We start from the raw sequence: 27,544 nt of genomic DNA on the forward strand, positions 1-27,544 counted from the left end.
ACACTGTAAGGAGAGTGATCACTTAAGATAAGCCATCACCAACAGCAGGGGGGGGAAAGGAGGAAAACCTTCCATGGTGACAAGCAGGTAGGCTAATTCCAGCAGTTAACAAGAATATCAGAGGAACAGTGGGGGGTGGGGTGGGGGGGGGAGAAATACCATGGGGAAATAGTTTTACTTTGTGTAATGACTCATCCATTCCCAGTCTCTAGTCAAGCCTAAGTTAATTGTATCCAGTTTGCAAATTAATTCCAATTCAGCAGTCTCTCGTTGGAGTCTGTTTTTGAAGCTTTTTTGTTGAAGGATAGCCACTCTTAGGTCTGTGATCGAGTGACCAGAGAGATTGAAGTGTTCTCCAACTGGTTTTTGAATGTTATAATTCTTGACGTCTGATTTGTGTCCATTCATTCTTTTACGTAGAGACTGTCCAGTTTGGCCAATGTACATGGCAGAGGGGCATTGCTGGCCCATGATGGCATATATCACATTGGTAGATGCGCAGGTGAACGAGCCTCTGATAGTGTGGCTGATGTGATTAGGCCCTATGATGGTATCCCCTGAATAGATATGTGGACAGAGTTGGCAACGAGCTTTGTTGCAAGGATAGGTTCCTGGGTTAGTGGTTCTGTTGTGTGGTGTGTGGTTGCTGGTGAGTATTTGCTTCAGATTGGGGGGCTGTCTGTAAGCAAGGACTGGTCTGTCTCCCAAGATCTGAGAGAGCGATGGCTCGTCCTTCAGGATAGGTTGTAGATCCTTGATGATGCGTTGGAGAGGTTTTAGTTGGGGGCTGAAGGTGATGGCTAGTGGCGTTCTGTTATTTTCTTTGTTGGGCCTGTCCTGTAGTAGGTGACTTCTGGGTACTCTTCTGGCTCTGTCAATCTGTTTCTTCACTTCAGCAGGTGGGTATTGTAGTTGTAGGAATGCATGATAGAGATCTTGTAGGTGTTTGTCTCTGTCTGAGGGGTTGGAGCAAATGCGGTTATATCGTAGCGCTTGGCTGTAGACAATGGATCGAGTGGTATGATCTGGATGAAAGCTAGAGGCATGTAGGTAGGAATAGCGGTCAGTAGGTTTCCGATATAGGGTGGTGTTTATGTGACCATCGCTTATTAGCACCGTAGTGTCCAGGAAGTGGATCTCTTGTGTGGACTGGTCCAGGCTGAGGTTGATGGTTGATGGTTGAGGTTGACTTTACAAAAACTAGACAAGCCATTTACAAAACACACTTTGATTCTCTACAAAAGAAAAAGGACACTAAGCTATCTAAACTACTATATGCCACAAGGGGCCACAACAATGGTTCCCGTAACCCACCCAGCAATATTGTTAATCTATCCAACTATACTCTTAGGACAGATTCTTCCGCTGGGCTATCTCGGGGCCTCTCCTTTTGCCCCTCCACCCCCACGAACATGATACAGTTCTGTGGTGACCTAGAATCCTATTTTCGACGTCTCAGACTCAAGGAATATTTCCAACACACCTCTGACCAACATATTAACCCACAGAGACCTTCCTGCCAACACTACAAAAAGAAGGATTCTGGGTGGACTCCTCCTGAAGGTCGAAACAGCAGCCTGGATTTCTACATAGACTGCTTCCGCCGACGTGCACGAGCTGAAATTGTGGAAAAGCAGCATCGCTTACCCCATAACCTCAGCCATGCAGAACACAGTGCCATCCACAGCCTCAGAAACAACTCTGACATCATAATCAAAAAGGCTGACAAAGGAGGTGCTGTCGTCATCATGAATAGGTCGGAGTATGAACAAGAGGCTACTAGGCAGCTCTCCAACACCACTTTCTACAAGCCATTACCCTCTGATCCCACTGAGAGTTACCAAAAGAAACTACAGCATTTGCTGAAAAAACACAAGAACAAATCCGCACAGACACACCCCTGGAGCCCCGACCTGGGGTATTCTATCTGCTACCCAAGATCCATAAACCTGGAAATCCTGGACGCCCCATCATCTCAGGCATTGGCACCCTGACAGCAGGATTGTCTGGCTATGTAGACTCCCTCCTCAGGCCCTTCGTTACCAGCACTCCCAGCTATCTTCGAGACACCACCGATTTCCTGAGGAAACTACAGTCCATTGGTGATCTTCCTAAAAACACCATCCTAGCCACAATGGATGTAGAAGCCCTCTACACCAACATTCCACACAAAGATGGGCTACAAGCCGTCAGGAACGGTATCCCCGATACTGTCACGGCTAACCTGGTGGCTGAACTCTGTGACTTTGTCCTGACCCATAACTATTTCACATTTGGTGACAATGTATACCTTCAAATCAGCGGCACTGCGATGGGTACCCGCATGGCCCCACAGTATGCCAACATTTTTATGGCTGACTTAGAACAACGCTTCCTCAGCTCTCGTCCCCTAATGCCCCTACTCTACTTGCGCTACATTGATGACATCTTCATCATCTGGACCCATGGAAAAGAAGCCCTTGAGGAATTCCACCATGATTTCAACAATTTCCATCCCACCATCAACCTCAGCCTGGACCAGTCCACACAAGAGATCCACTTCCTGGACACTACGGTGCTAATAAGCGATGGTCACATAAACACCACCCTGTATCGGAAACCTACTGACCGCTATTCCTACCTACATGCCTCTAGCTTTCATCCAGATCATACCACTCGATCCATTGTCTACAGCCAAGCGCTACGATATAACCGCATTTGCTCCAACCCCTCAGACAGAGACAAACACCTACAAGATCTCTATCATGCATTCCTACAACTACAATACCCACCTGCTGAAGTGAAGAAACAGATTGACAGAGCCAGAAGAGTACCCAGAAGTCACCTACTACAGGACAGGCCCAACAAAGAAAATAACAGAACGCCACTAGCCATCACCTTCAGCCCCCAACTAAAACCTCTCCAACGCATCATCAAGGATCTACAACCTATCCTGAAGGACGAGCCATCGCTCTCTCAGATCTTGGGAGATAGACCAGTCCTTGCTTACAGACAGCCCCCCAATCTGAAGCAAATACTCACCAGCAACCACACACCACACAACAGAACCACTAACCCAGGAACCTATCCTTGCAACAAAGCCCGTTGCCAACTCTGTCCACATATCTATTCAGGGGATACCATCATAGGGCCTAATCACATCAGCCACACTATCAGAGGCTCGTTCACCTGCGCATCTACCAATGTGATATATGCCATCATGGGCCAGCAATGCCCCTCTGCCATGTACATTGGCCAAACTGGACAGTCTCTACGTAAAAGAATGAATGGACACAAATCAGACGTCAAGAATTATAACATTCAAAAACCAGTTGGAGAACACTTCAATCTCTCTGGTCACTCGATCACAGACCTAAGAGTGGCTATCCTTCAACAAAAAAGCTTCAAAAACAGACTCCAACGAGAGACTGCTGAATTGGAATTAATTTAGGCTTGACTAGAGACTGGGAATGGATGAGTCATTACACAAAGTAAAACTATTTCCCCATGGTATTTCTCCCCCCCCCCCACCCCACCCCCCACTGTTCCTCTGATATTCTTGTTAACTGCTGGAATTAGCCTACCTGCTTGTCACCATGGAAGGTTTTCCTCCTTTCCCCCCCCTGCTGTGGGTGATGGCTTATCTTAAGTGATCACTCTCCTTACAGTGTGTATGATAAACCCATTGTTTCATGTTCTCTGTGTGTGTGTGTGTGTGTGTGTGTGTGTGTATAAATCTCTCCTCTGTTTTTTCCACCAAATGCATCCGATGAAGTGAGCTGTAGCTCACGAAAGCTTATGCTCTAATAAATTTGTTAGTCTCTAAGGTGCCACAAGTACTCCTTTTCTTTTTGCAAATTTCCTCCAGTTATTGATTTTTTTTTTTAATATTGTCCCAGATAGAGATGTAAAGCCCCCCCATGGTGAAACAGAATAAGAGAGCAGATAGCAAACGGGCAAAAACCTGGCCTTAAACTAAAGGGATGAATGAAAACTCATGGATCTCCGTGTGCTATTTAGGACCATTGCTAGAGAAGAAGAGCCCCACGCAAATGATTTGAGGACTTCCCCTCAAAACTAAAGTCTAGCTATTTGTTTTACTCTTCTCTAGTATGATACAGGTCTTGCGTGGCCAGGGCTCTATCTTCCCTGAATAGGACCAAACCCAAAAGTCTGCCAGTGTCACTGGAGGCTGGTGCTGAATGTTAAAGGGAGAGACTGTAACTCCTCAGATTGTAAGCACTTCATTGCAGGGATTGGGTCTACCTATGTGCTTGTATAGTGTCCAGTCCAACACAGTCCTGATCCTGGTCAGGACCTCTGGGTACTACTGTAATATAAATATATCCAAGCTCAGCATTACTCTCAAAACCCTTTAGGGCGGAGTCATTATTATGCACCGCTTTCCTCTTTCTTCTTCCCTCAGCCCCACCAATATTCTGCCCCCGCTCCTGAAAGTTTTCTTTCTGTCTGAGCTGGGCTGAAACAATGTAGGATTTGAGGTGGGGAAAATGTGCTAATGTCCAAACTTGTCTCACTTTTGGAGGTCACACTGAGACTATTTGGGTGCCACTGATTCTGAAGGATGAGGGACTCCTGGACTCTGTTCAGTTAAGGAGCAGTAGGGTTTCAGATTATAGTTGCATTCAAAGCATCATTTCTGTCTCCATAGCAAATAACCAGCCCTCTCAGCCACTCCCATGCCTTCCTTCTGAGACCTGCCCCATCAAGGATTTCATTGTCTGTGTATCCAGCTACTAATGGGCAGAGTCTCTTCACAGATAGTGCAAGTTCTAACAGTTGCTATGTTCCTGTTTTGAAGTTTCCTGAGTGTTGATTTCTTGGCAGCTAATGGTGACACAACTGTATAGTTCTTAATAAAGATCATATGGTTTACAAGAAAGAGTGCAAGCAGTTGACACGTGACATCTATGTCTTTAGGGGGCAGCACATTTTCAGGAAAACAAAAACTCTAGCTCTTAATGCTACTAAAAATGTCAGGCTTTTTTTTTTTTTTTTTTTAACAGATGATGATTTATAAAAACAACAAAAGGACCCTGCAATGTGATGAGCTCCACAGCTTTGGCTGCAGCCGAAGCCCAAATATCTGCACCACAATTAAACAGCCTCTTAGCCCGAACCCCTTGAGCCCGAGTCAGCTGTGATGGGCCAGCTGCAGGTGTCTGATTGCTGTGTAGATGTACCCTCAGAAATAGTTTACATTCACCCACAGTAGCTGTATCAGCCTTATTGAAAAGCTGCACGCCCACTAGATCAGATACAATTTACAGCACATTGGTGAGGGTTTTTTGGTGTTGAGGGGTGAAGTTTAGGGCTGTTATTCACATTAATAATTCTTATTCATGCAAGTAGTTCCTTTGATTTCAGTGGGACACATTCTGTGTATAAGGATTCCTCACACTGGAGGCAATTCTGCCACCATTTTTCATGTAGAAAGTACTTTACTCCACTATTATTCCTGTTGAAGTGAATGGAACTTCTTTCACAGTAAAGTAATATTCTGCGAGTAAGGGTGGCAGATTCAGGCCCAGTAAAATTGCAGGATTAGGCAGTATGTAACTTTTGACAGTTTATTAGGGTCAGAAGCTCCAATGCAGTTGGCTTATAGGGACTTGATTTGGTATGAAGTATTTTATACATTCTTACATTGAGAACTAGGAAATGCTGTGTGTGTAGCTACTGTTACAACAGCCTCAAAGATAACACATTCCTTCCATTCTCTGCATGTGCAAACCTCACATTTATTTACATGCATTTCTATGCTTAGGCTGCAATTTAATCTCAGAATGACCTAGCTGAAAAGGATGTGGACAAACCAGACATTTCCTCCATCTCCAGGAACCAGCTTGTTGTAAGAACAAGAAATGTAGAACTGAGGTTGATCAGGAAATTGGTGTGGTGTATCACAATATAGGGTTGATCAGATGATAAAACCAGTGGTTGGATTGTCCAGCATACCTCTTGAGTGTTGATTTGTATGGATTAAAGTAGTGAATGTTGTACCCCTAAAGTAACCTAATGCTCTAGGAGAAAATGCTTCTAAACAAAAACTTCTGAAACTCACAGTATCAGAGTGTACTGTAACATCATCTGTCTAGTGCAAGTTAAAACTAGTGTTTGAAAAGTACTATTGAAGTGCCAAATATTGTTTAGTATTATTACTAACATGGTTAGGGGGTTCAAAGAACCAACATAAATTCTATCTTTAGAATTTGCTGTCCTCAGCCATTTTGAATTTAACTTGAGAGGAGAAAGGAACCTCCTACACAATTGTTTTTGCTTGCCTTCACTCAGTGTGAATCTCCACATATAGCAGTTTATGGAATGAAGCTAACGTGCAAAAAGCTTCATCTTATTGCAGTTGTAGAAATGGAAGTTTTCACCTTAACATAAATTGCCAGGGTGGATAACAATCATGATTAAAAATTAAATCAGATTATTGTTTCTGTGTTGAAGGTTCTTTACTTCTCATTTTATAGTCTTGAATTGCGAAAGTGGATACTTGTACTTATTTCCTTAATTTGTTTCCTTTAAAAAAAAAAAAAAAAGACGACTCAGACATGAAATTGTTAAGTAAATACCTTGTGCTATATTTCCAAACAACACCATCTTCTGATGTATCAAACGCCCACAAGTCAAGGAGGCTGAAATGCTTTGACCAGGCTATTAAGCTCCATCAGGGTTTGCAGTTTGAAGTCAGTGGGACTTATGCTCCTAAGTCACTTACATGCTTTGGAAAATCCTTCCCTTAGATATTTAAATATAGGTTTAGGAGTCTTAAGTTAGTCAGAAAAAATTAGTTCACAAATAACTTTTCTTTGTTAGCACTGAAGCAATTTTGTTTTGAAGTGACAAAATTTGTAGCCAATAAAAAGTTTTGAGTAGAAATAGAATTTTACCCTCTGATACTGCAAACACTTATGCATATGTTTAACTGTAGTCACATGAGAAATTCCATGGAGATCAAGGGACCATTAATGTAACTAAAGTTACATATCTGCTTAAGTGTTTGCATGATCAGAGCTTTATCTTTCAATATTTTGTCTCTTGCTGATAGCAGTTTTGATAAGAGACCCTACCAGTAATGACATTTTAAGAAAGCATTTTATAAATTATAAATTTTAAAGTTGTAATAGCACAAATTTGCAAATTAGTTTTACAAAGCATAAACCAGATTTAAATCAGTGATTTTTTTTTAATAAATCCTGTGATTTAAATCATGTAAAAAACTACCACGTCTCTTAGTAGTTTGTTCCAATGGTTAATTATCCTCACTATTAAAAATGTGTGCCTTATTTATAATCACTGTGATTTAAATTTCTCTCCCTGTAAGATGTCCTAAAGCCTCTCAAGATGTTTACTGCAGTCCATATTGCTCATTCAAAATAAACGTTTTGCAATACAGAATTGGCTGTAATGACAATGTGTACATGTCTGTTTTCCCCCCCTCCCCCCCCCAGCTACAGGAAATGACTTCCCAGAAGCAGCAGACACACACCATTTTGGACCTAGTGAGGACCCAAAATATCCGATTTGTCACTATTATGTCAGTGATTCTTTGGTAAGCAAAAGTATGCTCCTAGAACACACAAGTATGCTAGGCTGGGGAAGACGCTGAAGGAAATTGAGGCTCAGGTGATCTTTAGTGGGATCCTGCCTGTTCCTAGAGAAGGGCAACAAAGGTGTGAAAGATTATGACTGTCAACAGATGGCTTAGGCAGTGGTGCTATAAGGAGGGCTTTGGGATGTATGGCCACTGGGAGGCATTCATGGACAGAGGATAGTTCTCTCGGGATGGACTTCATCTGAGTAGGGAAGGAAATAGACTTCTAGGATCAACGCTGGCACAACTGATAAAGAGAGCTTTAAACTAGGAATTAGGGGGAGATGGTTGGGAGATGTCCAGGTAATCTCCACGCCAGATTTTAGCATTGAGAGGGAAGAAGACGAAGTAAGAAAGGATACAGCCGTGGGTAGGAGAATGTATATAAGGAGTGAGGGCGGTGTGGATACTAGTTGAATAGGTTATACTGGCTGTAGAATGACTGTGCCTAATAGGGTACAAAATGTGAGCGAGGCCAAACAGCAAAAATTAAGATGTTTGTACACCAATGCGAGGAGCCTAGGTAACAAAATGGAGGAACTAGAGCTAGTGGTGCAGGAAGTGAAACCAGATATTATAGGGATAACAGAAACATGATGGAATAGTAGTGATGACTGGACTGCAGGTATTGAAGGGTATGTGCTGTTTAGGAAAGTCAGAAACAAAGGTAAAGGTGGTGGAGTAGCATTGTATATCAATGATGAGGTAGAATGTAAAGAAATAAGAAGCAATGGAATGGATAAGACAGAGTCCGTCTGGGTAAAAATTACACTGGGGAAGATAACTAGTAAAGCCTCTCCTACGATCGTGCTTGGGGTGTGCTATAGACCTCCGGGATCTAATTTTGGATATGGATAGAGCCCTTTTTAATGTCTTTAATAAAGTAAATACTAATGGAAACTGCGTGATCATGGGAGACTTTAACTTCCCAGATATAGACTGGAGGACCAGTGCTAGTAATAAAAATAGGGCTCCGATTTTCCTAGATGCGATAGCTGATGGATTCCTTCATCAAGTAGTTGCTGAACCGACTAGAGGGGATGCCATTTTAGATTTAATTTTGGTGAGTAGCGAGGGCCTCATAGAAGAAATGGTTGTAGGAGACAATCTTGGCTCAAGTGATCGTGAGCTAATTCAGTTCAAACTAAATGGAAGGATTAAAAAAAATAAATCTGCAACTAGGGTTTTTGATTTCAAAAAGGGCTGATTTTCAAAAATTAAGGAAATTAGTTAGGGAAGTGAATTGGACTGAAGAACGTATGGATCTAAAGGTAGAGGAGGCCTGGGATTACTTTAAATCAAAGCTGCAGAAGCTATCAGAAGCCTGTATCCCAAGAAAGGGGAAAAAATTCATAGGAAGGAGTAGTAGACCAAGCTGGATGAACAAGCATCTTAGAGAGGTGATTAAGAAGAAGCAGAAAGCATACAGGGAGTGGAAGATGGGAGGGATCAACAAGGAAAGCTACCTAATTGAGGTCAGAACATGTAGGGATAAAGTGAGACGGGCTAAAAGGCGAGTAGAGTTGGACCTTGCAAAGGGAATTAAAACCAATAGTAAAAGGTTCTATAGCCATATAAATAGAAAACTAAGAAAGAAGAAGTGGGGCCGCTTAACACTGAGGATGGAGTGGAGGTTAAAGATAATCTAGGCATGGCCCAATATCTAAACAAATACTTTGCCTCGGTCTTTAATAAGGCTAAAGAGGATCTTAAGGATAATGGTAGCATGACAAATGGGAATGAGGATATGGAGGTAGATATTACCATATCTGAGGTAGAAGCGAAACTGAAACAGCTTGATGGGACTAAATCGGGGGGCCCAGATAATCTTCATCCAAGAATATTAAAGGAATTGGCACATGAAATTGCAAGCCCATTAGCAAGAATTTTTAATGAATCTGTAAACTCAGGAGTAGTACCGAATGATTGGAGAATTGCTAATATAGTTACTATTTTTAAGAAAGGAAAAAAAAGTGATCCGGGTAACTACAGGCCAGTTAGTTTGACATCTGTAGCATGCAAGGTCCTGGAAAAAATTTTGAAGGAGAAATTAGTTAAGGACATTGAAGTCAATGGTAAATGGGACAAAATACAACATGGTTTTATAAAAGGTAGATCGTGCCAAACCAACCTAATCTCCTTTTTTGAAAAAGTAACAGATTTTTTTTAGATAAAGGAAATGCAGTGGATCTCATTTACCTATATTTCAGTAAGGCATTTGATACTGTGCCACATGGGGAATTATTAGTTAAATTGGAGAAGATGGGGATCAATATGAACATCAAAAGGTGGATAAGGAACTGGTTAAAGGGGAGACTGCAACGGGTCCTACTGAAAGGAGTACTGTCAGGTTGGAGGGAGGTTACCAGTGGAGTTCCTCAGGGATCGGTTTTGGGACCAATCTTATTTAATCTTTTTATTACTGACCTTGGCACAAAAAGTGGGAGTGTGCTAATAAAGTTTGCAGATGATACAAAGCTGGGAGGTATTGCCAATTCGGAGAAGGATCGGGGTATTATACAGGAGGATCTGGATGACCTTGTAAACTGGAGTAATAGTAATAGGATGAAATTTAATAGTGAGAAGTGTAAGGTTATGCATTTAGGGATTAATAACAAGAATTTTAGTTATAAATTGGGGACGCATCAATTAGAAGTAATGGAAGAGGAGAAGGACCTTGGAGTATTGGTTCACCATAGGATGACTATGAGCTGCCAATGTGATATGGCTGTGAAAAAAGCTAATGCGGTTTTGGGATACATCAGGAGAGGCATTTCCAGTAGGGATAAGGAGGTTTTAGTACCATTATACAAGGCACTGGTGAGACCTCACCTAGAATACTGTGTGCAGTTCTGGTCTCCCATGTTTAAGAAGGATGAATTCAAACTGAAGCAGGTACAGAGAAGGGCTACTAGGATGATCCGAGGAATGGAAAACTTGTCTTATGAAAGGAGACTTAAGGAGCTTGGCTTGTTTAGCCTAACTAAAGAAGGTGAGGGGAGATATGATTGCTCTCTATAAATATATCAGAGGAATAAATACAGGAGAGGGAGAGGAATTATTTAAGCTCAGCACCAATGTGGACACAAGAACAAATGGGTATAAACTGGCCACCAGGAAGTTTAGACTTGAAATCAGATGAAGGTTTTTAACCATCAGAGGAGTGAAGTTTTGGAATAGCCTTCCAAGGGAAGCAGTGGGGGCAAAAGATCTATCTGGTTTTAAGATTCTACTTGATAAGTTTATGGAGGAGATGGTATGATGGGATAATGGGATTTTGGTAAGTAATTGATCTTTAAATATTCAGGGTAAATAGGACTAATCCCCTGAGATGGGATATTAGATGGATGGGATCTGAGTTACCCAGGAAAGAATTTTCTGTAGTATCTGGCTAGTGAATCTTGCCCATATGCTCAGGGGTTTAGCTGATTGCCATATTTGGGGTCGGGAAGGAATTTTCCTCCAGGGCAGATTGGAGAGGCCCTGGAGGTTTTTCGCCTTCCTCTGTAGCATGGGGCATGGGTGACTTGAGGGAGGTTTCTCTGCTCCTTGAAGTCTTTAAACCATGATTTAAGGACTTCAATAGCTCAGACATAGGTGAGGTTTTTTGTAGGAGTGGGTGGGTGAGATTCTGTGGCCTGCGCTGTGCAGGAGGTCGGACTAGATGATCAGAATGGTCCCTTCTGACCTTGGTATCTATGAATCTATAAGTACAAAGCCCGCTGAATGATAAGCACCTGCTGTTAGAAACTGCTGTGGAAAAAAAAATTTAAAAAAAAAAAAGGAGGCACAGACAAAGTTATTAGCATAAAGTTCAAAGGCCAGTAAACTTCTGGCTAATGCTACAAGATTCAGATTAAACAGGTTGGTTTTTCATTTACGGATTATAAGAAGTGACTTTTTTCAGTAACTAATAAAAAAAAAAAAAAAAAAAAGACTTGTGAGAAGAGTGAATATTGACCTGTGTCGAATATTAACCTGTGTGTTCTCACTGCTCTTGAACTTCTTGCAGGGATGTCTGCTGCCATTGTAAAAAGTGCATGGCCCACTCTGCCCTCCAACTTCACTTCCAGCAGCCACCATAGAGTATCTCTTAATAACTTTGAAAAACTGGCTTGCATCTCCTGCCCTATAAATAGTGTGCTCTGTATGTTTGGGGTATTAGTACTAGGAGTAGTATAGTATAGAGTAGCTGCAAATAAAGGGGTGCATAATCCATCACACATCTCAAACTATATGAGATGAGTCTATTGCCTCTGAACAAGTGAGAGCCCCCTAATCAAATCCCTTTGCCAGACTCTAGGAGGTGGAAGTCTGAGGCCTGGTCATCACATAGTGTGTAAATCCCCCTACAAGAATGTTCTTTGAAAATCCATATCTGAGTATTAAGCTTTTTCCAACATGACAGCCTAATGCAAACTGTATTAGCAGGTGGTGGCCGGTCTAGATTTGATGATGCCTTGAGCTCAGTAATAATTTTTGAAAGCACAGATTTGAATATATGGCAGAACAGCTGGGAATTCAGGATTCAAAGGGATAATTTGTGATAAGAACCATTCTTCTATCTCATTAAATTCTGCCAAACAGTTATTGTTTGTAAATCATAGCTTAGGTTGCTAGGTCACACCAAAAAATCTGCATGGCTGTAGTGACTTAACTATTTCCTTCGTCATGAGGCTTTTCCTGGTACCTTACAGATGGCACGTTTACATCTCCACAGGTGCACTGATAGCTTCTCATTTTGTTTTAAGCAATTGAACCATGAGCATTTTTTTGCTGTGCAGGAACCCAGCAAGCAACGGATTGTCTTTTGGATCGCAAATCGTTGGTTATTTATTACGTGTGCAGTTAGCATTATAGGGCTTGACCTCCTTGAGGCTCTAGGCCAGGGATCGGCAACTTTAGGCACACGGCCAATCAGGGAAATCTGCTGGCAGGCGGGGATGGTTTGTTTCAGCCGATCGCAGCTCCCGGTGGCTGCGGTTCGCTGTTCCAGGCCGATGGGGTCTGTGGGAAACGACATAGGCCGAGGGATGTTAGCCGCTGCTTCCCGCCGCCCCCATTGGCCTGCAACGGCAAACTGCGGCCAGTGGGAGCTGCGATCGGCCAAACCTGCGGACACTGCAGATAAAAAAACCGGCCCGGCCCGCCAGTGGATTTTCCTGATGGGCCGCGCGCTAAAGGTTGCCAATCCCTGCTCTAGGCCTTGATAAATAATAATGATAAAGGTGAGAGCTCTGTGCCTACATGATTCATTCAGAGATTTCCCAGTACAATAGCTGTGACCTCCTCATTTCTTTAATGGTTGTCTCTGGTTGGTGAAATGTAACCTTCCCTGCTCAATGTGTCTCAAGATATTCTCGTTCCCTAGTTCTTTACTAAAGCTCTGCAACAAGAGAGCCTGTAAAGTCCCAGTTTTCTTTTTCGGAGTGCAGTTCTCTCAGCACAGAGCTCCCTCTCCCATTCCTTGTCTCCAGCTAATGTAGGCCTCATTTTAATTTTGGAAACGGATTGAGTTCAGTTGTCTCGATTCTTACCTTTCATACTAAGATTAAAATTATTTATTAATAGTAGTATGACTATTGTAATCACTCTAATATGGGTGCACTGCTGCCCTTTACTTGGTGCAATCGGAAATGTTCAGCTGTATGTTGGAAACTCTCTATGCCAGCAACAATCAGAAGTTCTTCAGACAATGTAACAGGGATCCAGTCTAAAAGTGACAAATGCATGAATCATTTTTGCTAGGTCTATATTGGAGAGAAATTGACATGGGCATCTTGTCAACAGAAGGTAGCGGAAACCATGTGTGGCCACTGTTGCTACAGGGGCAATAGTGAGGGTCCAGTAGATTGTGCTTACATGGACTCATGCATCAGCAGGGCTAACAAACGTCTCTGGAATCATCTAGTCAGATTGGATTCATTTTTAAACTCAACGGGAGGTTTTTTTTTTTTTAAAAGTTGCTTTAAATTCAGGAAAAAATGGAAAGATCAATTCAGTATCTAGAAGGCCTTGTCTGAGTCTGTAACATTACTGTGTACAGCAATAAATCTACCTGATACTAGCTTCAAAGTTAAGAAAGTCTGGTAGCCACTGACGTTTCTTACATAGGCAAATCAATTTTAATATTTTGCACAGTAATTATGTGAGAGGCACTTGGCAGTCTGTGGCCATAGGAGGCTGAGGAAGAGCAGGAACAAGTCTGTCTGTCTGATTCTTTCCTATTTTGTGTCTTTCAGGATGATAATCTCTGTAGGCTATTTTGGCCTCTCACTTGACACTCCTAACCTGCATGGTGATGCCTACGTAAACTGCTTCCTCTCGGCGGTTATCGAAGTTCCAGCCTATATTATAGCCTGGGTGCTTCTCCGAAATCTCCCCCGACGGTATTCAATAGCTGCTGCGTTATTCTTGGGAGGCTGCGTCCTTCTCTTCATTCAGCTGGTCCCTCCATGTATGAACTTTTTAGCTGATATCAACCAGTTTTTTTTAAATGGGTAAATTCCAGTGCCTAGCACTGGGCAACTATGTGAAGTATTGTGAAGGAGAAGAATCTTTCTCCAGAGCTGTAGACCAAATGCAGATTCTCCTTACCCATCCTTGCCCTTTCCCTCCACATCTGCTTGCTGCTGCACAGGGAGCTCATGTGACACAAGGAGTATGTCTACACTAGAGCTGCAGGTGTAATTTCCAGCTTGGGTGGACTTACCTGTGCTAGCTCTGGTTGAGGTAGCAAGCTAAAAATAGAAGCGCAGCTGTGGTATGACAAGCAACGGGGCAGCCTAGCGGGACGGTATGATCACACCTGAAACCCTAGGTACATACTTGGGGTAACTAGCCCCTCCTCCCACCCATGCTGCCATGGTTGCACTTCTACTTTTAGCACACTAGCTCAATCAGACCTAGCCCAAGTATGTCGTCTTTGGGTGGAAATTACACCTCCAGCTCTAATGTAGACATACCTAGTGTTAGACACATTCCTAAGCCTTTTCTTTCTCTAAAGTAAAGATAGTTTGTTCTCTTTATGGTCTCTTAAGATTCAGACTAGTCTGGTTTTGCCCTAATTTACACCCTTGGAATCCCAATAAATTCATGGTGTGGGACAAGGTTTAGACCAAATGGAGTAATCAGTTGGGTGGCATGGATGGTACCAGGAGCTGGCATAATCCTGCAGAACTTGTGTCCAGAAGAACCAGTTGTCAATAATGTTTTTCCTATTTTTGGTCTCCTTAAGAACTTGAATTTCAGGAGAGCTATTATGTAGCCTTTGTGATAAATAACAATACTATAAGTAAGCAAGTGTAGATACTTTTTTTTTTAAAAAAAAGTGAATGTTTGCTAATTTAAAAAAATATTTGAAGGAAGGTATCTCATATTTAGAATCCGACCATTAAGTAGCCTTCTGCTAGGTACACTAGAGATTATCATACTGATCTGTTGATGGCTTTGACCATGTGCTTAGGGCTTGGTGTATAACCATATTATTGCAAATCAAAGAATAAATAAATGAAAGGGAGAACTGTCTTGCTTATTCTCCAAGAGTGACAGGTGGGTTATATTATTTGGTACTCCTGATCTTTAAATCACCTGTACATTGGTATGTGTTTTTATTACAAAGATCATCCCACTAGCTAGGGTGAATCAGGATCTTAGAAATACATTGCCAATGTGTTTCTCCTTAAGCTGTCTCTCTGTTCTCAAACTTTATAGGTGCCAGGACTGGATGACCTTAGAAGGAAGATCATTTTATTTTATTAAGAGTCTTTATGTTAAAATGAATCAACCAAAAAACCCCAACACTGGAATTAAGTTGACGAGAAGCAAAAAATAAAAATGGGGTTAATAGATGCAGTGACTTGTTACAGTTTATTGATGTTCTGATTGGATCTTCCTTTCAGACCTTCACGTCCTGTCCATTATCTTGGTGATGCTGGGTAAATTTGGGATCACATCATCCTTTTCAATGGTTTACGTTTACACTGCTGAGCTGTACCCAACAGTCGTGAGGAATATGGGAGTTGGAGCCAGTTCCATGGCCTCCAGATTGGGAAGCATCCTCTCACCTTATTTTGTTTACCTCGGTAAGATACCAGCTATTGTGTCTCCTGCCAAATTTGGCTAGTATTGAAAACAAAATCGATTAAATGCAAGGGTAGGCTGATTTCTGTAACTATGAACCAGTGCTTCAGTTAAACTGTGTTATGTCTGTATCGTCATGCTCTCATCTTGCCTTGTAAAGTCCAAGCTATTACCCTATATTTGTCACAGATTAGTCAACAAATATCCTATAACAGAATCACAGCTGCTTCTACTCTTCTCAGTGAGTAATCTCAGCTCACAGAAAACATTTAGAAATTTTAACATTGCTCAATATTTTGTGGTTTGGAAACACAGAACTCGAAGAAATTATGCCCATATAATAGGATCTGTATTTGGCCATTAGTTTCCTAAAGAACATTTGGCCTCAGAAAATCACTGAACAATGATCCTGACAGAGTATCTGTGTTTTAGAGTATCTCTTTGTTAGGCTTCTGAGGTGACGTACCCGATGAATGGGGCAATTCGCTCTTCTCTCTCAGCTTTTTTTTTTTTTCAGGCTGTCTGGAGACTCGGGGAATGCCACTATGAACGAATTTTTACCATGTGAAAGTTATCTTTGCAACCACGTGGACTAGTGATTTAACTTATTTTAATGAAAGTTTATATCTTGCAGCACAATGGTACTGCAATTTAGACTGCTGTATGTTTACATTATACACATGACCCAAATATTAACCACTGGTTCATCATGGTGGTGATGTAAACCTGATATCAGCATGTCCTATGTTCTTTTAGGTGGCTATGACAGATTCCTGCCTTACATCCTTATGGGAAGCCTGACTGTGCTGACGGGAGTCCTTACTCTGTTTCTCCCAGAAAGTTATGGTATGCCTCTCCCAGACACTATAGAGCAGATGCTGCTGGTTAAAGGGTAAGTGTTACTTTCTAATCTTCTCTCTCAAGAAAATTCTACCATCTCTGAGAAAAATATCTACATAAAATACAGTTCCCTCTTAGCTCTTTGGCCCCCAGCAATCCTTTAGGGATGGTAAAGTAAAAAAAAATTAAGATCTCAAATCAGCAATAGAATTGGCCAAGTTGAACTCCACTGAGTTACAGCAGAGATGACTATTGGCAATATGCTGTGCATACCATACATGGTGCTGCTTGAAAGTTGTTCAGAAATTGGAGGGAGCTCTTAGAAGAAGAACAAAAAGGAGTTGTAAGGATTAATGTACGAGAAACAACTGAACAAGCAAATTAAATGGAGCATGGGCAGGCATGAATAGTTTTGTCTTTGATGGGTTTGCACAGGTGTCACTAAAGGAAGAATTTGGCCCTACTAATGGAATTTAATTGTGATTCTGTTGATGATTCATGAGCCTGAATAGAATCCAAGTCATTCTTTCAGAGTTGTGTGGCTCTGGGTGGCTCTGTGTACATGAGTACACAGTGCCCACAGAAAATAAACTTGAAAAATGATCTATTTTATATAGTCTTTTTAAGAGTATAACCACATTTAAGATATTTAACATAAACATCCTTGACATGTAGCAAACATGGTAAAAATGTTGAATTGTTTCATAGTATGAAAGTTCATCATTCAAATAATTTCTCCTGATACAAGTATAGGTAGAAAATCCCCTGGGTATCTGTTGGAAGTGTTCAGCACTTTCAAATCCCATGGAATTGCAAGGTCATTGAGAGTTTTCAGCACTTCATTTTCTGATTTAGGAAGATGCTTAGGCATGTGAGTCATCCCACTGAAGTCAGTGGGTTTTTAAAGTAAGGCACATGCTTAGGTACTTTGCCGAATCAAGGCCCATATGGACAAACTTACATTTAGGATTTTGGAGGGTACTGTTTTAATTAGAAATTGCACTATTCATTGTTTTTTCTTGTTTACAGACTCAAGTACAGACATACATCTAATAGCACAAGGGTTTCAAAGGACGAAGAAGAAAGCCCAGTGATTTTTAAAAGCACAGCTTTTTGATGACACTACACTGTATACTTCATGATGGACTGAAAAGTAAACTGACTTTTCTTTTAATTTTCCTTTCAGAAAGGGCTAATAGCAACACTTTGTGTCCTATAATTATAAACTTATTTATTAAATGAAACACTGTTTTCAATACGTTCTTTTTATATGAACGTAGATACTGTATATCCCTTCATGAGATCTCCTTCCACAGTCATTTAATGTGACAAAAACACAGAACTATGTTGGATAAACACTTTATAATTTTAAGAATGACTGACACACTTGCTGTAGACCTCAGTATCTAAAAGGTGCTTGTCACTGAGTGCTGATGGAGTGACTTCGGGCCTTAAGGAACTTAAGATAACTCATGTTAACAAGAGTTAAAAATTGCCAGCTCTTTCCAAATTGTAAGAAAAGGCTGCCAGTGACACTGGATTTCTCGACATGCACAAACGCACACATATGCCCCCAGGCAGGGAGCTTGTTATAAAGTAACAAAGGTGGTGAAAATACCTGGCTTGGCAATTTTACATAAATCATACACAGGTGGCTTTGCACATGATTAATTCCTGAACAACTTCAGGGATGAAAAAAGAAAAACTTTGACAATTGAATTAGAAAACTTGACTTTATTTTAGCTGGAAATGTATTGGGAAGATTTTCTTGCACAAATCATTTGCAATATTGAAGTTTTGCTAGCAAAGTAATTCTGATTGTTTCAAATATCTCTTTAATACGACCACAGGGTGAAGTTGTTTACATCTGATATTGGGGTGTGTCCTATTCCAGGTGCTTATTTATAATTTTAAAATTATAAATAGGTTTCATCTGTATTTCTTGTATCCTTTTAGGATACAGTATATGTCTTCTGTACAGTTTGATTGGGGGCAGTATGTCTGTTTTCAAAACTTTCTATTTTCTCTTTTTTGTTCTTTTTTTTGTCAGTTTCCTCACAATATGGAGGGCTAAATTCCACTCTCGTGTGTACCCTGTGCACCCACATAGAATTGAATGTGAGGGGGTTACATGGGTATAATTAAGATCAATATTTAGTCTCAAGTCCTGGCCATAAGATCAACTAAGAGCCAAGAATGTCATTTTACATGTTCTGTTTTCTCTCAAATATCATGAAATCAGTGAAATTTTTTTTTAAAGAGCAAAACAAAGAAATCGTGTTGCAAATCTGCCAAGAGCCAATTCCTTTGATTACAGAAGCTGCCTTGGTAGCATTTGTGTTTCTTTCAGGAAAACTTCTGTGTCGTTCTCATTTCTTCACAGTGGGACAGGTTTAAGAAATGAATTTCATAAAGCATTCTGTGGTACTTTAATTTTTTTGGAGTGGTTTAATAAATTAGAGTCTTACCTTTCAGTAATCAAAGCTGTTAGCTGCTTTTCCAGAAAGAAAAGCCTCTGTTTACAAATGTTTAACATTTTACTACGGAGTTAAATTTAGCAGCAGCTAATTATCTAGATAGCCAGCCAGGGTGCCTGATTCTCTCCCTGCAGACTGTGCTGTAGCAACAGGTTTGGCACAGTGCCTCCTGCTTTACAGAAGTATGTTGTAGACCCTTGCTCTCTTTCTTGCCCTTACTATGTGCATGCACATTGCATGTGTTGTGTGTGCATGAGCTGACCCTGATCTGATTCTGTAGTTCTGCCTGCCCATCCCTAAAGGTGTGAGATTGTATGTACCTTATCCCTATCTATTAAATCTCTTATCAGATGTGCCATTGATATGTCTTTAATCATCTGATGGAAGTAACTAGAAGTTGGCAAGTGTTACTGTGTTTTGGGGTATAGAACTGACAAATTATCCTGTGTAAAAGGGAACTGCAAGTAACATGCAAGGCCCCTATTAACTTTTAAAGAGAGATTTGTTGTTTCATGCTCCACCCTTCTACATTTCCTTGTACTGTTAGGGCCATTATGAGATCTGGAGTGAGATTTTCAAAATTGACTCAGGTCAACACCATACTCTACACTGGTCTCAAATCATACACCACTGCCTTATAAAATCCACTTGGCAGGGACTTGTCACTCTGCCAAGTCAAATTGGCGACTCTTTTGAGTTTGCTTTGGGTAACTCTGGTTACAGTGTTTTGGCTATATTTGCATTTTTCTCTCCTAAGAATTGCACTTTGCAACATTCCTACCAGAAGGGCACAAACAGTCTCTTAGCGCATATGTCTACACTTTGCACTGAGGTGTAATGCCCAACTCTAGGAGACATGCCTGCATTAGCTAGCAATAGGCTAGCCTGCTAAAAATAGAATGTAGCTGCAGCAGTGCGTGTGGCAGAAGGGACTAATGGCACCAAACACATGGAATTACACCTCGAGGTCAGAGTGCAGACATACTGACCTTTGTGTCCTATGCATGAAAATCGGTTCAGAAATATAACTTGAAGTCTTATAGCATGTGGGCTTTTAATTGATGCCTAATCTAAAACTGGAATTAACTCTTGGCCAAGGTTTGCATTTCCCTTAACACCCTTAACGTTTAGCTGTTACTTTCCTCCACTGATTTATTCCATTATGTCACTTGAGGATGAGATTTTCTTTTTTGAATTTTTAAATGTTCCAGTGTTTACTAAGCAATCTTAAGGACAATGGTTGAGCCAGCTGAACAGGGAATTTCTCGGTTGTGATGCAAGGCAGGTATACCATGGCAATAATGAACAATTCTGATATCACAGCCTGTATTTTAATGCATATTAGTCTTCTAAAACTGGAAAATATAACACAAAATATCTTGTATGCTTCTGCAGAGTGTATGGATATTAATATATTAATCTGATTCACATTTGACAGTTTACCCCATGCACTGTTTTCACAACTGGTTTTGTTAACCTGTGGCACTACCCACCTGGGTTATTTTTGTGTGTGACTCAGTGGATTCTCTGATCTTGAAAAGAATGCACTAATTTTAGTAAAATAAAAACCAGCTCAGAATCTAACAGAAATATTCCTCCTATGTTCTTTTGGGGATGTATCTTAATAAGATCAATGTGCAGGTGAAGAGAGTCACAGATAAAATCTAGACTAGAGGAACACGATTCAGGTAATCAATTTCAAACAGTGACATCAGTAATGGCAATAGAAGGTAAGATCTGGAGGTGTTTAGCACAGTTGTAGATACTCGTAGAACATTTTGGTGGCACCATATTATATCTAAACTTTGGCAGAGTCATTTTGAGTGCTACATGTTCAGACCTTTGTACCTTCAGGACATAAACTCAGTAATGGTCTTTAAAGATTCTGTTGGCCTGTCACTTATTTTTAGTGTTTTGTAGGTTGGGGTGGCATTGGGGCCTTCTGATCTGAATACATTTTTTTCAAACTCAGGCTTCTGGAAATGCTCCATTCTTTCTAAAAAAGCCAATACGTAAATTTAATCTAAGCCTTCCTCCTTCTATGAATCACTTTCTAAACTAGAAAGACCCCTATGAAAGTAACATTAGAACAGGGTCCTTTAGCACCAGGTAGAGTTCCAAGGTGAGATCATCAAGGTGTACTGTGTAATTCCATCTGCTATTATGTAAAGGCTTTTAAAATTGTACTGTTTTTTTAATTTTTACAAGTGCGTTAGTTAACAGCAGATATACTATAGAGAACATAAATATGTGGCTATAAAGAAGACTTTAACTGTGCTTCAGTTAATAACTGAGGGCCCTGTTCTGTCACCCTTACCTTAGTCTGTGAGTAGTCCTATTGTTTTCCAAGGATTAAGGTACTACTCATTGGAAGGGTGGCAGAAACTACCCCTGAATGAGGGGTTGTGCTAAGATGGTAAATTCGTGGTAATATTTACACCAGGGCAGCATGCAAAATGGATTCAGGCTGTCTTAAATCTACAAAAGCTGGAAAATTCAGAATGGCTCATGCATTCTTTTCCTCATCTGCTAGGAACCACTGCCTGTATGGTACGTAAGATTCCTTGCTGATAGAGAACCTCCATCATCGCTATGAGAGACATGGCGTAGTGTTTATGAGCACAGGGCTAGGATCCAGGAAGCCCAAGTTCTAATCCCAGCTCTGAGACTGACTCTCTCCATCATTTTGGACAAGTCACTTTGGCCTTGGTACCTCAGTTTCCCAGTATCTCCAGTAAAATGGAGATAATACCACATCTCAAAGGGGTTGGAATTAATGAATGTTTGTGAAGAGTTATATAAATGCTCAGGATGATTCTCTGCCATTTCTGAGCACTAGTTAGAATGTTTGGCTTTACTTCTGAATCTGGCTGGTTATTGTTCTGTAGTATCTGCTGCCAGCTGATCTCGGAGCACTTGTGATGTTAGCTTCACCAGTGCTGGTACATCTCTTTTCCCCCCCGTCCCCACTTCATACTCCTAAATTACAGATTGGGAAAGAGAGGCACAAAAGAGGAGGTGGCCAGGGCCCCACAGAAAGTCTGTTACAGAGCCAGGTTTAGAACCTGGGTTTTCTAGTCCCCAATCCTGTGCTTTCAGTCACAAACTGCTTCCTCAGTGCTATGTAAAACTGCACTTCCGAGAGTGCTTCCTTTTGAATGTAGGGCACATTTAAAATTTACATTATTCTCCCAAGTGCATGGTGAGATGATCTTCTGTCGCTAGATTTTCATTTGTTCAGAGCATCCATAATAATACCACTGCCATGGTGCAGATGTCTTGGAACCTGCTTGCCATGGGTGCGGTAGACGCCTGGCTTGACACCACAGCTGTGACCTCTATGTCCTGGCTCCAAGTGGCTCATCCTTTATTATAAATTGCTCTTTGAGGCCCTAAGCCTGCAAGCGCTTAAGCCCATGCGTAGCTCAACTCACTGGAGTAGTCCTATTGAACTCAGTGAGACTGCTCCTGTGAATAAAGTTGTCTGTGTTACTATTTGTAGGATTGGGCCCTAAACTTGTACAGCTGGAAATTATTTGATCACAACGAGAAATCAGCTTAGATAACGTAGTGCCTTGCTTGCAAATGCATCTTGGGGTACTTTATTATACCACTTATGCCCAGAGCCTTGTATATAGAAAGCCAAATATTTTCAAAATCAAAGAGTGGTTTCTTCTGTGAATGTAAATACTCTTTAAATATAATAAGGTTGATTTAAAATAGTTGATTCTTAAAGCATTTTCCTGTAAAAATTGTGATAAGATTATTTGTAATATTCTGAATAAGATCATTCTAAAGAGAATTCCAAATATGAAGTGTTGTCCTGGTGTTCTTTTATGCCTTCATGGTTTTTTTTTTTTTCTTTATTCATTAACCAGATGAAATATGGACTGTCCAGTGCCGCCTCCTCCCTTTTTCAAACCTTCCAGGCCTTATCATGCTTCATCTCACATGGTACAATGCCATTTCTCCTGGATTTCAAGTCAAGTTTGCTCTAAGCAAATGTCACACGTAGGTCTTCACCAAGGGGAGCATTGTCAGTTTCCACAGCCAAATGAGTACAGGCTGCAGGCTTGCGAAGAGGTGACTAGGATGCAAAAGAATTATGTAACCCGTGCCTGCTTGGTGTGGTCCTCTGTCCTCCTCTAGTGACACCTTAGACCATCTAGAGATTGAGTAGTCTGCTACAGCCTTAGCTAAGAGCCATGTGGCTTTTAGCTCATGCAATTGAGGCTCATACACTAAGCTTCAGAGGTCTCAAGTTTGATGGCACCCACCAACAACTGGGATCTGTCAGTGTTGCAATAGCAAGAAACTGAACTTTGCCAGGTAAATTCTGTACCAGCCGTTCCTCCACAGATGCTAATTAACCAAGGGTATGTCTACTCTTCGAGCCTGGGATGTAATTCCCAAGTCAAGGAGACCTATCCATGCTAGCTGTTGTTGAGCCTAGTATGCTCAAAATAAAGTAGTCAGGGTCATGCGAGCAGTAGGAGGGGCTTGTCACTCCAAGTTCATGCCTTGTGTCTCAGAAAGGCATGTCCTCCAGGCAGCTAGGCCCTTGTGCCACCGGGGTTGCATTCTGTTTGTAGCATGCTAGGTTGATCTTCTCATGCTGCAAATTATACCCTGAGCTTAAAATGCAGACAAACCCTAAAAGAGGAAGGAAGTTTCTTAAGCTAGAGTAGGGGTGGCCAACCTGTGGGTCTGGAGTTACATGCGGCTCTTCAGAAGTTAATATGCGGCTACTTGGATAGGCACCGACTCCGGGGCTGGAGCTACAGACGCCAGCTTTCCAGTGTGCTGGTGGGAGGGTGCTCACTGCTCAACCCCTGACTCTGCCACAGGCCCTGCCCCCACTTCAACCCTTCCAGCCCCCTCCCCTGAACCAGCCGTGCCCTCACTCCTTCCCCCCCCCCCCCAGCCTTCTGCATGCCACAAAACAGCTGATCAGGAGGTGCAAGGAGGGAGGGGGAGGTGTTGATCGGGCTGCTGGGAGGCGCTGGGAGCGGGGCTGATAAGGGGCTGCTGACGTGTTACTGTGTCTCTTTGGCAACGTACATTGGTAAATTCTGGCTCCTTCTCAGGCTCAGGTTGGCCACCCTTGAGCTAGAGCATCCGGTCAGGTATGTATACTCTCCACCAACAGATGGCAGCATTTGCTCAGCTCACTGTGTCTGTCTGTTACAGCAGTTGCTGATATCTAACTCATCCATTCAGACATTAAATATAGCACCCAATAAATCATTAAGAATTTTACTCAAGACTCTCATATGCGAGTGTACATGAGCACATCTGTTGGCCTCATTTCCAGAAATCCCGAGCAGCCAGAAATCCCATTTAAGTCAATGAGAGGGGCAAGTGGTCAGCACCTTTTGAGAATCAGACTATGTAACTGTATAGTAGGACATAAATGACTCTTTAGAATTGATAAATCTGTATCTTGCGTCACCTGTCTCTCTTGCTTTTCTTTCTCTCCTGCACGTACCCTTCCCAACCACCTTTATTTCGCATTCCCACTGCTAGGTTCCTGAATGCTTCCCCATTAGGCCTTTGCTATTGCCATTTGTAGCAAGAGCATCAGTAATTCTAATTTGCTTACAAACTCCACAGATCTCCTGGAAATCTAGCACTGAGATGCACAAGACAAAGTCTTTCTGAACTGCTACTGCCATAGCCTATGGCAGTACTTCTCAACCAGGGGTACGCAGAGGTCTTCCAGGGGGTACATCAACTCATCTAAATATTTGCATAGTTTTACAACAGGCTATGTAAAAAGCACAAGTGAAGTCAGTACATACTAAAATTTCATACAGATAATGACTTGTTTATATTGCTCTACATACTATACACTGAAATGTAAGTACAATATTTATATTCCAATTGATTTATTTTATAACAATATGGTAAAAGTGAGAAAGTAAGCAATTTTTCAGTAATAGTGGGCTGTGACTCTTCTGTATTTCTAGATCTGATTTTGTAAGCAAGTAGTTTTTAAGTGAGGTGAAACTTGGGGGTCCTCAAGACAAATCAGACTCCTGAAAGGGGTACAGTAGTCTGGAAAGGTTGAGAGCCACTGGCGTACAGGTCAAAACTAGATGGGTTGTTTCTTGCACAGCCTGAAATAGACAAGTCATGCAAGTTGTTCTACTGAATGGCCAAGATCCCCATAATTTGTCTTTCTGACTCACGCTGTATTATATTGTACATTTATTGAAAAGCAGAAATAACTACCAGAAGCAAGGTTAGCTTTTGCTATTGTCTTTCATATAGTAGAGGAGACTAGGACAGCGCAGGAAATGGGGAATAGCATCATAGGTGCTAGAACTAGAGGTGCTCTCATACCCCAGTGTTTGAAGTGGTTTCTATCATATACAGGGTTTACAGGCTCTCAGCACCCGTAAATAGCATAGACTTTCATACCAGCTTGGTATATGACCAGAAGTGCAATCTGATGGCTGTTAGGTGGCTGCTACCTGGAAAGGAGGTATCAGAGCAGTTCCTAGTAGATAAATGGTGTCTTCACCTTTTGAGGAAAAGAAAACCACTATTACAATTGACATCTCTGTTGGCAATCTAGTAGAAAGGCCAAAAGCTGAAGAGACATGGAAACGGAACTACCTTTCCCCAGAGAGGAAAAAGACATCAAAATATTAGGAGATTTATTCACCATTAGATTCAGTGTTTTAAAAAGATGTCAGATTTCGGTCCTTAAATATTTACACTAGGGTTGGCTACCTGGTGTGTGCTTAGATGCTGTCCTGTTACAACATAATTACTGTAGGTTTAAACTAATCTGAGTGAGTTTGGACTAAACAGCCATTCATTATTTTGTTCCATAAAGTGTGTGGTTAATGGATTTATCTCTTTGTTTGTTTTCTTTAAATCCCACAGTCTGAATTCTCTCTGTTGCTAGAAACCAAGTGGTTCATACTTTTTTTTTTTTTTTTTTTTTTCCCCCTGGTTTATCACTGTTTGTGTCTCTGGACCCTACTTCTGTGATCCTACTACAGTCACACCACACTTAAGTTTTCTCCTTTCCAGTGTATGGAGTCGGCAGATAATTTTTAAACAGTTACCATATTTACCTAAGAAATGTATTTGTTATAGTTAAGTTTGGTAAACTCCTGTTTAAGTTTGAAGTATCATTATTACTTGTGTTACCATTAGTGGATAGAAGCCCTAGTCATGGGCCAGGAACCCAATGAACTAGAGCCAGAATCTCCAGTGATTTGTACCCAAATTAAATTCTGGTCAGAGTTCAGTCTGAGGCCAAATTAAGGCCCGTTGTGTGTTGTTGTGAGATTTCTGCTATCTTTAAGCAAAATCTCTCAAGAATTTAGTTCATGCAAGCAACTCAGACTATGGGATCTTTCTTTGGAAAAAGTAGAATGTTAATCTAGGCCTTGTTACGTTTTCAAAAGTGACTTAAACTTTTGGAGCCTCACAGAAGTTTCATTGAGATTTTCAGAAGTCTCATCCAGACTTGGGTGTCTGATGTCTAGTGCCTACGTCATTTTTGAAAATAGGCCGTAGGCTTCTAAATCACTTAAGTGCTTTTGAAAATATTATCCTTTGTCTACTACCTTAACCAAAGACTGTCTTTCCCCCTCGCTTAGCCTGCTAATGATTGACAGTCTTTAAATAGCTCTTTGGAATTATTTTTTAAAACATTTTTCTTCTTGGATTTTATTCTGTGGTTTCAATGTTTATATCCTGACCCTGCTCTGCTCTCTGTATTTGTACTGGATACATCTGTTGGTAGGACAACTGTATACAGCAAAATAGCAACATTTATTTTAAAAAGGGAGTCTACAATAGTTGCAAACAGCTGCTGTAGGCAAAGTGTGAGAGCTTTGACCCAGAAGCCATGTTGTAAGAGCTGCCTGAACAAGCCAAAGTTGTGACTTGTGGCCCAGAAAAAGAGCCATGTTTTGGGAAAGTGATGTTGTTGGTCTCAGAACAACAGCTTATCTGCTGGGAGCTGTCTTATTGCTTTGAATTGTGGGTAATTCCTCAATATAAGACCAGTGAGAGGCATTCTCAAAATCCAGGTGAAGATATGACAGCCTGAGAGAGAGAGAGAACGAACCTGCTCATCTGATTCTAAAAATGAATGTACATGTTTCCAGGGAAACCCCTTTCTTACCTCTGTGACCTCTTGTGCTAACAGTACTTAGCCCAATCACTTATATCTCTTTGCCTGCATATCTAAAAGCTAGCCGCAGTCTCAGTTTGCTGCTAATGTCATTATCTCTAATTCCTCAAGCATCTTTACTTGAGGAGACTGGGTAGATAATATGACTGATTAACAGGAAGTGCCCAGGGACACTGACTGACTGACTAATCTCTCAGACTAAATAAAATGGTTTTAAAGCACTGAGTCATTAAATGAACTCCCCTGGTAATGGCACTGTGCTGTCTGGAGCAGTGCAGGAGAAGTTAAACAAAACACTACTAAGTGTGCAGTTTGCACCGGAGAAGGCTGGGTTATTGCCTAAAAGTGCCAGTTTTCTTTTTTCAGACATTCCCAACTTAAGTC

General features: G+C 41.2%; 1 protein-coding gene across 1 annotated transcript in view; it reads left to right on the top strand.

The window, feature by feature from the left end:
* Nucleotides 1-20,705, top strand: part of LOC119860060 (solute carrier family 22 member 5-like) — a 50,863-nt gene extending 30,158 nt beyond the window's left edge. Inside the window, exons 6-10 of the mRNA XM_038413235.2 lie at nucleotides 7,461-7,561; nucleotides 13,846-14,060; nucleotides 15,505-15,687; nucleotides 16,442-16,577; nucleotides 17,555-20,705. Coding sequence (XP_038269163.1) covers nucleotides 7,461-7,561; nucleotides 13,846-14,060; nucleotides 15,505-15,687; nucleotides 16,442-16,577; nucleotides 17,555-17,642 — 723 coding nt within the window. The 3' untranslated portion in view covers nucleotides 17,643-20,705. The remainder of the gene's footprint in view (nucleotides 1-7,460; nucleotides 7,562-13,845; nucleotides 14,061-15,504; nucleotides 15,688-16,441; nucleotides 16,578-17,554) is intronic.
* Nucleotides 20,706-27,544: the final 6,839 nt, after the last annotated feature.

Source organism: Dermochelys coriacea, chromosome 8 (genome assembly GCF_009764565.3).
Source record: "Dermochelys coriacea isolate rDerCor1 chromosome 8, rDerCor1.pri.v4, whole genome shotgun sequence".
NCBI classification, from domain to species: domain Eukaryota; kingdom Metazoa; phylum Chordata; order Testudines; family Dermochelyidae; genus Dermochelys; species Dermochelys coriacea.